A 16071-nucleotide genomic window follows, 5' to 3' on the forward strand; every position below is an offset into this window, starting at 1 on the left:
AGTTGATTTAAGATTTCAGCGTAGTTATAAAAAAATAATGGTATAATTGCAAAGAAATTATTAAGATAATTAACAAAACAATCTTAAATAATGATGATAATAATGATGAATAAACGCAATTATGGCGATAATATTGATAAGTAACAATAATAATAATAATGACACTTACCCCAAAGTGATGAGAAATAAAAATGGAAGACAGAATAGACATATAAATATTGAATTTATCAAAACCACAAAAAAAGAAAAACTAGAATTTGTTATATAATGATCCAGAAAGTTCCCCAAATTTACCAAACGTCTTACAAGAAATTAGTCATCCAAATAAAAAAAGGATCAACAAAAAAAGTTTAAAAAGAAAATCCCTCAGAATATGAGTTTTGGCATATTCTTAAAAGTTAAATACATTTAAAAATAGCAGTGAAAAAATAGAGTACAGCTCAACACTGGCCCCACCCTCCGGGGACTCACTCAGAAAATATCAAAGTGGTTCAAGAATATCAGAATTTTGTTGTTAGTCCTGGAGTGCAAGATAGAAGGAAAAAAAAAAAAAACTTTTATCTCCTTACCTTTTTGAGCTGGTTTACCAGGTTTTGGGGTGTGTGTGTGTGTGAGAGAGAGATCACCCTGTCAGGATTCAGATTGCAGTGCAGAGCTCTTTGTCCACTAAAGGAAAGCTCATTTAGCCGCCCCGACGAGACCCGATATGATAGAACTCGCGTCTGTATTTTTAAGATTATCTCCTAGGACACAGTGGCGTGCTTGTTCTCTCGGCGTCTGTCTAGTACAAATATTGTGCCCCCGAATTCTGAAATAGAAAGCTGTAATTCCATAGCTTTTATAACTGAGATGCAGTGTCCAGTGTTAGCTTTATATATTTTATGTATTTGTGTGTTTATATAATTATTCATTAGTTATATACATTTGTTTAAAAATTTATTTGCATGATCTACTACTTTTTTGAGCAACTACATAAATGTTTTGTTTCCGTTTTTTTGCTGTTTTTTTTTGTTGTTTTTCTTTTTTCTAGTAGCTATAGGACTGTCTCAGAAAATTAGAATATTGTGATAAAGTTCTTTATCTTCTGTGATGCAATTAAAAAAAATGAATTACTTTTTTATGATATTCTAATATTTTGAGATGGGATTTTTGAGTTTTCTTAAGATGTAAGCCATAATCAGCAATATTAAGATAATAAAAGGCTTGCAATATTTCAGTTGATTTGTAATGAATCCAGAATGTATGAATTTTTTGTTTTTGTAATTGCATTACAGAAGATAAAGAACTTTATCACTATATTCTAATTTTCTGAGACAGTCCTGTATTACTATTATGCCTAAACTACTTGGGTGAGCGGTAAAGAGAATGAATGAATGAATATCTTATTCCCCTTTATTCTACTTTCTCATGTATTATCCGCACAAATTTCTCCTTGTGCATTTTTTCACTGCAACCTCCTGGATTATGCCATCTGCTCGGCCACAGCTGAAGGTTCTTGCTTTTATGCCTTCGCTCCTCCTAGCCTCATGGACTGTCGTTGAGCTATACGCTCATGCTAAGTATTGCTAATTGCTCATGGTACATCAACAATAGATTAAATACGAGATGGTTCGGTCATGTACAGAGAAGAGATAGTGAATATATTGGTAGACGGATGCTGGAATTGGAGCTGCCAGGCAAGCGGTCTCGAGGAAGACCAAAGAGAAGATTTATGGATGTAGTGAGAGAGGATATGAAGGTAGTTGGTGTGAGAGAGGAAGATACAGAGGATAGAGTTAGATGGAGAAAGTTGACTCACTGTGGCGACCCCTAACGGGAAAAGCCGAAAGAAGGAGAAGAAGATGATTATTATCATTTGAATTATTATGATTATTATTAGTAGTAGTAGTAGGAGGAGGAGGAGGAGGAGGAGTAGTAGTAATTTTTACCAACCTGATTTTTTTTATAAATTCACAGATTTCTGGCTTCCAATTCTATCTTCATTTTGTAAATGTGTTGGTTTCTTCACACCAAAAACGACAGCTTCCACCCCACATGATCTCTCTGCGGTTACAGCCCCCCCCCCAAAAAAAAAGAAAAAAAACAGAATAGAAAACTTGAGCCTTGAGATGTTTTTGATTGAAGCAGAACTTATTACTGAAGAGGAGCATTATTCCGAAATTAAAAATGCAACACAAAGGGAGGAAAACGTGACATGGGGGGGCCGGCGTTCTCGCTCTCTCTTTCTCCCTTTCTCTCTCTCTTTCTCCAATCAGCAGCGCCAGAAAAGAAAGATAAGACCCCCCCCCGTCTTAACAACTGCTGGATTTGTGGATTTAGGTGGAAAGCATGCAGTGATCTGGAAGCCCGGCCTTCACCTAGAGAGAGGGTGGGTGAGGAAGAGGGTGCAGGAGGAGAGTATGGGAGGAAGAGGAGGAGGAGGAGGAGGCTTGTTAGGGTGTAATTACCCCCCTCCCCCTCTGTCTCCTCCGCCCCTACCCCATCTCAGCCTCCCTGACAGCCAATAATAAAACTTTGATGTGCTCCTCTCAAAAAGTAGCGGCACCCACTAATCACAATTGATTGCGGCCACTTAGGCGGCGCTTCGCTCATCATCGCCTCCCCCTCACTCCGCCGGCGGTTGGGGAAGAGACGACTCGCAGAGATTTGAAAATGGAAGGTAGGGGAAGGGAGGTGGGGTGAAGACGGGTAAAGAGGGAGAATTAAATCATGTCGGGTGAAGGGGTGAGGAAGAGGAGGAGTTTAAAAAATGGCCCGATCCCCGGAATTCATACCGAATTCAGACTGACTTTCCGCCAAGCAGGTTGGAGTTTTAAAAACCGTGTTTCATGAAACTGGCTCTGAAAAACCAACCAATGATGTTGCCAGGGGCAAACTGGACGGGGGAAGCTAACGTTTAGCTAATGCTAACGGATGAAAACAAACCATCTGCAGCAAACGACCCGCCGATAATCAGGGAAAGCTTTAAAACGTCATTACGGAAAGAAACGGAGGTGCAGTTCTTAGCGCTGGATGTCCGACTGTCACATCAGTATTAGAGGGTAAAAAACTGTGCAAATAGTAATAATAAAAAAAAGAAAATGCAAACAAAGGATAAAGATAAGAATGAACAAGACTGTGTTTAATATAAACAATAGAAAACAAAATGTAAAAATATGAAAAGAAACATATTTAGGGATGTATGAATGAAGGATTGAATGGTTGCATGTAGACAGGACTGTCTCAGAAAATTAGAATATTGTGATAAAGTTCTTAATCTTCTGTAATGCAATTACAAAAAAAAAAAATGTCATACATTCTGGATTCATTACAAATCAACTGAAATATTGCAAGCCTTTTATTATCTTAATATTGCTGATTATGGCTTACATCTTAAGAAAACTCAAAAATCCTATCTCAAAATATTAGAATATCATTTTTGTTTTTTTAATTGCATTACAGATGATAAAGAACTTTATCACAATATTCTAATTTTCTGAGACAGCCCAGTATATTTGACCTAAGAATGAGGGAGTGAATGTTTAGATGCAATGATACATTATATATTCAATACTATGTGTGAGTGAAGGAGTGAATATTATTATTATTGTATTATTATACTTTGTTTGGATGTTTGGTTCCAAGGACAATCACTTTAACTCCTTAATAGTTGACAGGGTGGGAGCTATATTTCCACATACAGACCGAGTCTTGCTGAATCCACCGAAGGTTTTCCGATAATAGTTTATGCACTATATCTATGGACGAATGAAATGCAGAGGACTCAAGGATATCCAGGTGTACCATTGCGACTTCATGTTCGATTTTCTAGCAATAATTGAGGAAAAATTGTTTAAACTGTGGAAAAATAAGAAAAAAAATCAGAGACAGTTGATATTTTTAGAGTTTAATTGTAATTGTGATGCATAAATTTAATTAAACAGTCATAGATTACGTGCCAATAAATGAATATGCAAAAATAGTATCCGCACACTATTTTTTGTAATCAGAGTATGTGTTCTGCCCGCCGTGTGTGGACAGAAACGGCACCGGGCCTCTCTATTGTGTGTAATGTTGTTTACCAGCAGGAAACTTTTATTTCGCATTATGAAATACCAATTTGTATAAATTGCTTATGTGCGTAGAACCCTGGAAGGAACGATGATGCGCAATCATTCCAAGGAGTTGTTGTGAATATTCGTGATTACTCTTCATAATAACAATGAAATAACAATTAGGCACGAAAGGAAAAGGGCTGAAAAACACATTGTGTTTGGATGATTTTTCTTTTTTTTGTGGTTTGTGAAACATTGACAAAAAAAAAGAGAAACGATAATAAATATGTTAAGCTATGCGCCCTGGTGCTGCGTGAACACATTAATAATGACAGAACCCTAATTTCTTTGCTAATGACTGAATTCCCAAAATAAAAATTGAATGATGGGGCATTAATTAGCTTGCATGATATCATGCTACCACACCAACGAAAGCCACGGTCGAAAGCTACAACTGTGGATGACATTAAGCAGACGTTTGTTCTTAGGTGGATACCATCAAACAGCTAGAATTAAATCCATTAAATGTTAACTGATTAGCATGCTAGACAATGCTAATCAAAGCGGAATGTAGTTCAGTGTCAAAGCTAGCTACAGTACTTTTTTTTTTGTGTGTAGCAGGATGCTAACAAGTCAAGTTTCTCAGCTAATTGCAGAATTCCGACAGCTAGAATATAACGGAACTAGCATTGATGCTAACGAAGCTAAAGCTACATAAGTAAATAGGAAAGTCCATTTCAAACGTTGTTTGAAATGTTAGAAACAAATGTGTGCTACGTCACCTTGGCTGCTAAGAATTCAGAGTTGACTTCAGAGACAATAACAAACATGGCAGAGGAGCTCCTGGCCATTAAGGACATGGGGACATTTGGACGAAGAATCTTCTTCTTCTCTGTCGCTTTCACCGGGCGCTTTTGAGCAAACTATGCAACAACACTGTCCCTTCAGGACATGGGCAGTACTGCACCATTTTCTGCGTTCCAGTGGCCGCATTCATCACTGTCTGAGCACGGACCTGGATAAGCCATGATGGAGAACCCGGCTCGGGGGGATGACGTCGATTTATAAGTATACCATTTAAATAATCAAAACGACGGGATCAAAACGAGAGATGCCATTTACAGCTTCCGACAGTCTGGCCAATTCACCCAGTCACCTTTTGCCGCGTTAAATGAACTACAGTGTCGTCTAGTGCCGTTCCTGTGAGGTTCCGACGCCTCTTTTCTTATCGGCCCGTTTACATTTATTTCATTTGACAAAAAAAAAAAAAAAAGAATAAAACTGTATCTGATCATTTTGAGCCCGCATGAGTCGGCAGTCTTATCAGTGTCTGGTTGTGGGGATATGAGATGTCCTTCTATCAACACAAAAATGGGGCAAAGAGAAACTAAAGGTCACCTTCTTTTTTTCAGGGAAGCACACAAAGAGTGTTGTGGCGCCGTTATGAAAGGCCCATCAGCACAGTCACCATTTTTTTCCTCTTTTTTTTCACCTGTCCTTGTACGATTTTTAGCATACAGCGCCTCTGCTCCCGTGCTGCTGTTCTGAGAAAACACGTCCCCTTCATGCTTTAAAACCGCGGCGCCTTATTTTGAAGTGACACATAAGAGGATTACGAGATCTTTGAGAAATGCCACTGTGAAAACGGATTAAATCTGATTGGCAAAGGGTTTTTATTTATTTATTTGTTTGTTTTCTAATTGTGGACGCACCAAATGTTGCATATCTAAGTAATGCTCAAGGCGAAGCGGGGTCGTGTTTTGCAAGATAAACGTTCATTCATTCATCAGATTCATCAAAACTGACAAAAGCAAGATAAGTAACTTTGTTTGAAGTTGGATTATCAACACAATTAAAACCCAGATTAATTTATTCATCATTCATTCATTTTCTATACCACTAATCCTGCACTCATTGGTAGTACGACCAATCACCCTTTCATTCACATGTCATGTAGAGTAAAAGAACCATTGGAATCCAACCAAAAACTTTCTTGCTGTGAGGCGGAAGCGGTAACCATCGTGCTGCAACATAAAACAGAAAAATAAAACAAAGAAAAGTTGAGGCAAGCAAAAATCTGCTCTTGCTGCTTTTTCATCTCTAATTCACATAAAAATCAGGAGATAAGAGAGTTTTGTGAAAACTCAACATGAAGAACGATCGGCGTGAATGATTACTTCGATATCAGGGATGAATCACCCATCTTTAAAGATGATGTCAAATTGTAAAAAAAGAAAAATTGCCTAAAACTTACCTGAAAGTCTATAAATCTAATCAGCACACTAAAACTGTCCTTCAATATCTTGAATTAGAACTGACATGGATGAGACAATGGCTGTTGATGCTGAATTTAGATAGATGAGAAACTTCCAGATGGAAAAAGAAACGCCATTTCTTTCCGCTTTATGTGGGAAGCAGTTTACATCTCACAGAAGCACCTCTGCTCTCCATTCGCAGGCAGGTTGCTAATGCTAATGCTTCAGAAGATAGCACTGAGCCTCTCGTCCAATGACAGACGGGATAAGCTCCAACCCCTTCACAATCCCAAGTGCAGGTTAAGCGGTATGGACAATAAATGAATAAATATAATCGCTAATTACTAAGATTCCCTTTAATTTAATCTCAGATGTACTTTTAACAAAATAACAATCACAAATTGTCATGTTTTCAACCAAGGATAACAAGATCCTGATGTTTGAAGTTTTTTATTTTGCAGTGAGATTTGATTTGATTTTTTTTTTTTTTTTCGGGGGGGTGGTTAATCGATTCACCGATACAAGCGTCAAGTTTTTTTTCTCGAGAATGACTTGCGATTCCTGCTCGGCAAAACTGAACTGATTTCAAGTTGGGTTGAATGGGAGCGGTGTATCAAAGCAGCAGCCTATGACCAAATAGAAATGGAGGTGCGCTTATACGAAATTCATTCGGGACTTAAAAGGTATAATGCTAAAAGTGCAGAATTGGAAAAGATTCGGAAAAAGATTTGTGAAAAACACTCAGCTCACTAGTTTTTAGAGTTTTTAGTCGCAGGCTAGTTTCAGACTGAAATTCTTCAAAGGCTGTGAATTTTACAAGGTCACTATTTACAAATCTACAACTACATTCTTCTACATTTTTTCCCACCATGCATGTTTTCACTGGTATTTGCAGAACCTCTGCTATTTCAGTCAATCGCTTTTCCTTCTGCACTCCGTTGCGATACATCGGACAGCTGACATCGTCCGAGCCGGGTTGTTCTGCCCACAGCTCCACCATCCGCTTCTCTTTCTGGACGCCCCACGGTGATCTGGATGTCCTTCGACGTTCCCGTTCTTCCATATTACCGATAAATACCATTTTTGCCACCAATACCGCTCTGGTGATTGTTTGTCAACCAAGTTTCCTGTTTTTGCTTTTGTCAGTGCTCATCTATTGGCTGTTGATTGTGTTTCATCACTGTAAAGATCAAAAGACTTGCGATAATATCAAACACATTTGATATTGTCTAAAACAGCTCAGATTACCATCTTTTACTAAACACTCAAGATGACAGGAGTGCGCTGCGACTCAAGTAAAATTCCAAAACATTCCTTTCGACCGATTTTCATCCTTTGTCGTTCCTGTTCATCGATACCACTGACAAATACCGTCTCTGCTGTCAAAACCGCTCTGCTGATTGTTTGTCTAAGAGATATCCTCTTTCCAGTTTTGTTGGAGCTACTATTGGTTGTTGATTGTGTAACGTCACCTTATGTCACACTGAAAGACTTACAAAAATATCGAACCTCTTTGCTATTGTTGTAAGCCTAAGACTAGAAAAAGACTGATCTAAGACTCCTAAGATTACCACCTTATACATAAAAACCAAGATGAGGGGAGCGCGCTGCTATTCCAGTATAACTCTGTTTTCAGTTTCAAATCCGCAACTGTGAAAATCTTTAGGTTTTAGCCCAGCATGAATTACCGAATTTCAAATCATTACTAAATCCAAGTGGGGACGTCCGAACTGTACATATGGGCGTTCCGCGGGGTGATTCGGACTCCCGAGCACGAATCTTTCCATTACCCGACATATTTTTTAAATTAAACGGCATCCGGGGCGGCCCCTCGCTGGAAACGCGTCTGATATTCTAGTTTAATGATGCGAAAAATCAATTGCGGTAATTAGTTTTTTGGGGGCCTCTGCCGCCCGGCGTCGCTACGCTCGGTGTCTCTTCGCGTTAGCGGCAGATACAGTACCGCCGTACAGCACCTCACTTTGTCTCCCATCTGTGAAAATCACGATGCGGCCTGATGCCTCCTCTGTCTATTTATGTCTGTTGGAAAAGTTGTTCTCCGTCAGATGTCTCCATGTTTAATGCAAGATCTTTACCGAGGGCGCCGAGCGCGGCCCGGAGTCGCTGTCAATCAGAGCAGAATTTATCAGTGCATCGGGGTGCGCGGATGGAGACGGGTCGGCTTTCATCTCGACCACATGTTGTCGTCCTACATTACAGCTGATAGAGTGCGCGCAGGTCGGCGGGCAAACAAGGTGAAGCGAGATGAAAGTGGCTACAGATAAGGGAGAGACGGGATTTATGGATTTGCCCCTGGTTCCTCCAAAGGCCAGCTGGAAAAAAAAAAAAAAAAGAGGTTTCTCGTCCTTAGCGGTATTTCGCCGTCACATCTTGCCCGCCGTGTCTCCGGCTTCTCCTTTGTTTTTTTTTTTTTTTTGTTTTTTTATTTGCTCTGTTGTAGCCCCCCCACCCACGCACACTCACACACACACAGACAGCACACACACACACACACACACACACACAGTCCGGGAGACCCACCGCCCCGTGTATTTCCCGACTCCTGTGATTCACACGGACGCATCTTTATCGCGTTTCCGCAGGCTGCTTTTTTTTTTTTTTTTAATCTCAGGAGGGGGCGCAGCGGGCGCAGTGGCCGGGAAATGTTTAAAAAAAAAGGCGGGGCAGTGAGTCCCAGGGACCGGTCTCCTCAAACAATGGCCCGCTAATTAATTTTATTAATTTTAACTCTTTTTGTTTTTTTTTTCCCCCAGAGCGCTGGTAAATCTGTGTTGGCCTCGGTTACAAAACCTCGCCGTACGTCCGCCGTTGGATACTTATGAGACTTAAAAGATGAAGCCCGACACCCTCTGAAAACACACACTCATTTTTTTTTTTTGTCTTTTAATATAGAAGATAGAGACATTTGAATCATGCATCTGTTGAAAAGAAAATGAAAAAAACAAAGATGGCTGACAACATTTTTTTTTTCTTCAGTGCAGACTGAGAAAGTTTTTTTTTTCCTTAAATTAAAATGTGACTAGATTTGTTGACTGAACCGTCACTCTTTCTAGTTTTAGTTGACGTGACTGCAAATATATTTTTTGCTGAAGTGAGGCCACACTATCTAAAATGTCTGTTGACCAAAATACATGATAATGATACAATGCTACGTGAATGAGAGAGTGCTGTATTTCTCTATATGTGTGAACAAAAAAGTGAATGCTTGTATGTTTCCACATAACATATGAACGAGGTAATGAATGGCTCTATGTCTCATGTTTGACATTTGAATGACAGGGTGAATAGTGTTAGGTTTCTAAATAGCATGTTACTAGGGGAATGAATGGCTGTATATCAGGGGTGGGCAAACGGTGGGCCCGCGGGCCACATCCGGCCCGTTGGTCTTATTAATTCGCCCCGCCAAAGATTGGCACAGAATTAATACTAGATGTGAATGATTGGATCAATAAATGTGGGAGCTCAAACAGGAGATTATTTCATTTTTGGAGCTACTTGAGAACACTTGAGAATTTTCCTGAGCTGAATGACACATATTGGCTTTGTAATTTAGCCTTTACTGTGGACATACTGACACATATGAATGAGTCGGACATGAAGCTACAAGGGAAAATTCAGTTTATGCATGAAATGCAAGCAAACGTCAGAGCCTTCAAAACCAAGCTGGTCATATTTTCAAAGCAAATGTCAGACAATGTTCAGACAAATGTCAGACTAGTCTGATATGTACTGTTAACAAATGCGTTTTTTTTTTTATATGTATCATATCTTGTGGTGACCCGGCCCGTCTGTCAAATTTTAAAAGTCAATGCGGCCCCTGAGCCAAAAAGTTTGCCCACCCCTGCTCTATATCTATAAGACCGTTGAATGAGAGGGCGAAATGTTATATGTTTGTATATGAAATAGAATGAACCATTGAATTGTGATATGTCTATTTTAGGGCTATTTCAGCGGTGCTGGAGAAGAGGGTAACCAAGGTCATTGAACCTCGGATCCAGGAGGAGTAGTGTGGTTTTCGTCCTGGCTGTGGAACAGTGGACCAGCTCTATACCGTTTGGAGGATCCTTAAAGGGGCATGGGAGTTTGCACAACCATGTCTACATGTGTTTTGTGGATCTGGAGAAGGCATTCGAACGTGTCCCGTGGGGAATCCTGTTGGGGTTGCTCCGGGAGTGTGGGGTACTGAACCCCGTCTTTCGAGCTGTTCAGTCCCTGTGTGGTCCCTGTATTGGCGATTGTAAGTCGGACATGGGTGGAATGCCCACTCTGAGTCGGGGAAGAAGTTTTGCCCCAAGTGGAAGAGTTCAAGTATCTTGAGGTCTTGTTCACGAGTGAGGGAAGAATGGAGCGGGAGATGGACAGGCGGATCGGTGCGGCGTCTGCAGCGATGTTGACTCTGTACCGGTCTGTCGTAGTGAAGAGGGAGCTGAGCCAAGAGGCGAAGCTCTCAATTTACCGGTCAATGTACGTTCCCAACCTCACCTATGGTCACGAGCTGTGGCCAGTGACCAAAAGAACGAGATCTCTGATACAAGCGGCCGAAATGAGCTTCCTCCGCAGGGTGGCCGGACTTTCCCTTAGAGATAGGGTGAGAAGGAGGGTGTAAATCCGCTGCTCCTCCGCATAGAGCGCAGTCAGATGCTCTGGCATCTGGTAAGGATGCCTCCCGGACGCCTCCTAGAGGAGGTATTCATGATGATTCTTTACATGATGTCTGTGAGAGAGTAAATTGTTATATATCTCCATATGAAATATGAATCAACAGTTGAATTGTGATATGTCTGATGTGAATGAATGAGTGAATAGCTGCATGTTTCCTTTCGATGAATGAATTAGGAAGTGAAAGTTTCTATATATTACGAGTGACTGAGAGTAAATTGTTCTCTGTCTATATATGATGCATGAATGAAGAAGTGAATGGTCGCTTCTCTATATGACATGTGCCTTTATTCCATTTGAATGAGGGAGTGAATGGTCGTATGTGTCTTGTTCGTCATTCGAATGGAAAATTAAATGGTGTTCTGTTTATACAACATAAATGAAGGAGTCAATGGCTCTATATCGATATGACGTGAATGAATGAGTGAATAGAGTCATATTCCCATATGACTGTGAATGAGGGAGTGAATGGTCTTATGTCTTTCATATAAATGACAGGGTGCATTGTGTTCTTTCTCCATATAACACGTGAATGAGGGAATGAATGAATATCAGATATGTGAATGAGAGAGTGAATTGCTATACATCTCTATATGAGAAATGAATGAAGAATTGAATTGTGATACGTCTCTACATGATGTGAATGAATGAGTGAATGGCTGCATGTTTCCATATGACTTATGAATGAGGGAGTGAACAGCTTTTTATCTATTTGAAAAATGAATGAGGGAGTGAATTGCATGTCTATATATGATGTTTGAATGACACTAAATTGTTGTTTTCCTCCGTGTGAAATGTGAATGAGAGTGAATGTCTGGAAATGAAAGGATGAATGGTTGCACGTTTTTATAAGTCAAGTGAATGTCTGTGTTTCTGTGACGGATCCAAGATGAACCCCACCGCTTGACCAATAAATTCTGGGGCCGGCTCCTGGCGGGGATGAGTAGCCAAGACGATGAATGACCGAATACAAGGAAACTTCCCAATCTTTTATTCCTACTTGATAACAACAGCGATCCAACTTGTTGTCAGGGTTTTAGCCGGCAAACACGAGAACACCCACTCCGTATCACGTCCCCTCCAAAGGACCACCAGCTATCTCGGCCCGCTCGCGCAACGGTCCAAGCTCCTTTTGGCGGATTGAAGCAGATCCTCTCCATCTCGCCACGTCCCGCGTTTCTGTTAATGAGTTATTTGTTTTCCATTAACGCCACCAGTGGGAGCTCCGTCTGTTTTTATGCCCCCAACCCGTGGAACTCATTGCCTCTGGATATCGGAGAAGCGAACTCCCTCTGCATTTTGAACGAGAATCCTGAAACCGGACCTAATTAGGGCAGTATATTCTCAAGCCCGTATCTGCTTGTTTTTATCCATTTTCATTTTTATTTTTTTATTTTTTCATTTGCCATAAAAATTGCCATTCTTAAATGTTCGAGGTTACTATGCATGGTGGTAAATAAATTAAAACATTGATTTTTTTTTTAAAACAATTTTATAATATAATATATTGTATAAGCTATTTTTTTAATGATAATAAAATGAATAAACCTTTACTTTACTCTCAAGAGTAAGAGGAAATTAACAAGCTGGAAGTGCAGTCAGGGCCAGTGAGGGGAAAAACCAGGGGATGATGTGGAATCATCAGCCTCACGGAGATTTAACGGCAAACATGTTAAACGTGATTTACTTTGCCAGGGTTTATTTGTGCGATTAATGACGGGCTGGATTTGAGGGATACTGAAACAAGCTCCAGTTCCCTCGGCAACACGGGGAGACCAAAGTGCGTCACAAATGAAGGGCTTTCGGAAATAAAATTCCCTTGGACGTCAAGAAACGGAATCGCTAATTCTGATGGTGCCGACCAATACGGATGCTGTTTTGGTGTCAGATCTAATTTCCCTCTCTCTCTCTTTTCTCCCCATCCCTCTATCTCTCTACCTCTCTCGCCCCTCCAGCTCTCAAAGACGCTCGTTTCCAGTTGGTGAATTTCTCCGACAACGAGCTGAGGGTGTCGCTGTCCAATGTGTCGCTGTCGGACGAGGGCCGCTACGTCTGTCAGCTCTACACGGACCCCCCGCAGGAGGCCTACGCCGACATCACTGTGCTAAGTAAGACTGACACACACACATACACTTCTCACACACTTCTCTGGTTTCCTCCCAAGAGCCCAAAACAAATTAGAGGTTCCTTGCAGACCCTCAATTTTGCCAGATTTGTGAATGAGAGGGTGAACATTTGCAAAGCGGCCCCGCGATCCATTTTGGGGAAGCCCGTCTCTCGGCCAGTGACAGCTCAGATAGGCTTCAGCATCCTATGGATAAATGGCGGAGATAACAAATAAATGTCTGCTTTCGGCATTTATCAAGTTGTCACAGTGCATATGAACTGGTGATAACACAACAATATTACTGGTGATAGCACACCAGTATATAAATAGGACTGGATTTTTCTCCTGTCACTGTATTTTTTGTTTTTTTTGTTGTTTGGAGCAGTTTGGATTGTTAAAGGCATCTCAGGCTAGTAGTCAGTGGCCAAACTTAGAATCAAATTAATCATTGATATCATTAATTATTTATTTCAATAAATAATAAATAGATAAATAAATAAACACATAAATAAATAATTTAATTTAACAAGAAAAAAAGCATAGTCAATATAGTTATAATAATGAAAAATGGTAATAATAATACAACCACCAATAATAATTATGATAATAATAATAATACGAAGAACTATAATATATAATAATAATAATAATAATAATGATAAAAAGAAGAAAAAGAATAAGAAAGGAATCTACATATAGATATTGATGTTTTTTTCTCTTTTTGGTGTGTTTGTGTATATTTTTTTCAGAACCTTTTTTTTTTCAGCTTGAAATTTTAAAATAAAACAGGACTTCACGAGAATGATGAATAATAATACTGTAATAAATATAGAAGTAGATATGTGTTTTTGTGCAGAAGTTCCCAAGTGTTTTCAAGCAGCACGTGTTCAGAGCGTTAGCTCAGAACCTCCTCGCAGCTGCAGCCAGAGGAGCATCCAGGGATTCGGGAGTGTTTGACTCTCGAGTTCATGGTAACACAAAACAAAGTTACGAAAAGGGAAAGTGAGTCTTCACATGCACTGTATGTATTGGCCGTTTCCCTTTTTATAAAGGAAATTGACTTCCTTCCAGAAAACCTCTGCCTGAAAATGTTTCTGGGTCAAAATGATCAGGAAAGAAGTGCAGCAGAACATGCTTAGAATCACATAGATAAGAAGATAGTATTTTGTCAAAGTTGCAGAAATCAACGAACCTAAGATCCTTTTAAAAAGGAAATTCGAATTCAAGGAGAAAAAAGAAAACCAAAGCAAGCATCTATATTTAATGCTGCTTTTCTCTTCTGCTTTTTTTAATCCTCAGAATAATGAGAAGAGGACATAAAGTAGTCACCTGTAAGGGGAGAAAGTAGAAGTTAGGAGAAAAGGAGAAGGAAAAAAAAATTGAATGATGAAATGGTTTGTATTTCTGACAAAAAATAAAATTGTGTTTGCTTACATAGCTTAAAAATAGGTCTAAAAAACGAAACTAGGGAGAAAAAATGGGCAAATAAATGAAAATGACCAGAAGCTATCTAGTCGAAGGTAAAACTAGATTAAATTACAACAAAAATATGAATAAAGAGATAAAAATGATAAAATTAGAAAAGAAAAAAATCAATCAATCAATCAATATGAAATCATTGGTTCACATGACAAATTTTTTTTAGAAATAGGTCAAACAGGTCAACACAGACGAAAAGCACTATTGAACAGATCAATAATTCCCATGTCTGCATGGAAGCGGCCTTTTACGATTAAACAAGAATCGAATCAAATCAATAATATCCAGCCTATTTCCGTCCATGGCGAGAGGAAATGTGAAGGTATTTCTCTTCGTCCTCTAATGGCCACCACAGCAGCCTTCTTCTGTTCCCCAGACTTTTACTAGGGGAACTGTCATCACCTCGGCCGGTCGTATCTCGCTTCCTAATGGAACACCTCGGCCTCTTGTAAAAAAAAAAAAAAAAAAAAAAAAAAATCGTCTCGAGGACAAAATTCACGTAACATTCATGATCCAAATGTGAAAAAGCCAGACTGAAAGATTATTTTATAAGATTATTCATTAGGTAGTGAATTAAATTAGCAACTTTACACTTGTCAGATACTTGTGATTTTTATTATTGTAATACACGTATTTATATATTTTTCCTAATTATTCATTTTTTTTCTGATTTGGATAAGAAGATAGTAAATTAATAAATTAAAAAAAAATTGTGCTTCCACATGGATTCATACTTTTACTGGGACTTTATTTGCAGGCGTTTCACATTATTATTATTTTTTTTTAATGTGTGTGTGTTTTGTCACAGTTCCTCCAGGTAACCCCATCATCGAGGCCCGGGACGAGGTGCTGAGCGAGGGCAACGAGACCGAGATGACCTGCACCGCCATGAGCAGCAAGCCGGCCGCCGCCATCAGATGGATGAAGGGAGATAAGGAGCTGCCGGGTAGGTCGAGTCCTCGCGCTTCCTTCTTTTTTTTTTAATTTTTTTTATTTTTGTTTATTTATTTATTTTTTTTCAAGTTTGTCTGAGGAGCTGGGCCATGAGGCCATGGGGCTCACAGACACTGTACTTTTTTTTTTTCTTTTTAAAGGGTAAACGTGTGAATGAATGTTGTTCAGCCACAATCACAGCCCAGAAGCGTTAAATGATTATTTAAAATAAAATCGATTTTGATTATTCTCATAAATAAAATTAAATAATAAATATTAAACAAAAAAATCCTACAGAGTCCTACGCAGACACTATGTCCTTTTTTTTTTTCAAATGCCGCATTAAATATATGACTAAATGTGTTTCAGCATAATAAAATTTTTAGAGTCCAGAAGAGTTAAAAGATTTTAAAAAATAATGTTCATTTTGATTACTTGAATAATAAATAATAAATAATGAACTTCTTCTTCTCCTTTCGGCTTCTCTTTTCAGGGCCCCTTTTAGCAAATCAAGCTTCTCCATCTAACACTATTCTCTGTATCCTCCTCTTTCACACCAACTACCTCCATATAATGAATAACA

At 39.3% G+C, this 16071-nt stretch overlaps 1 protein-coding gene across 5 annotated transcripts in view; it reads left to right on the plus strand.

Annotated features, from left to right (window-relative positions):
- The window catches only part of cadm1a (cell adhesion molecule 1a), a 487547-nt gene that overhangs the window by 383832 nt on the left and 87644 nt on the right, over nucleotides 1-16071 (plus strand). For all 5 annotated transcript variants that reach the window (XM_086160454.1, XM_086160456.1, XM_086160458.1 and 2 more), the window contains 2 exons: nucleotides 12925-13077; nucleotides 15364-15501. In XM_086160454.1, coding sequence (XP_086016580.1) covers nucleotides 12925-13077; nucleotides 15364-15501 — 291 coding nt within the window. The remainder of the gene's footprint in view (nucleotides 1-12924; nucleotides 13078-15363; nucleotides 15502-16071) is intronic.

Source organism: Fistularia commersonii, chromosome 15 (assembly GCF_037954325.1).
Source record: "Fistularia commersonii isolate RoL2024-O1a breed Wild chromosome 15, RoL_Fcom_v1.0, whole genome shotgun sequence".
NCBI classification, from domain to species: domain Eukaryota; kingdom Metazoa; phylum Chordata; class Actinopteri; order Syngnathiformes; family Fistulariidae; genus Fistularia; species Fistularia commersonii.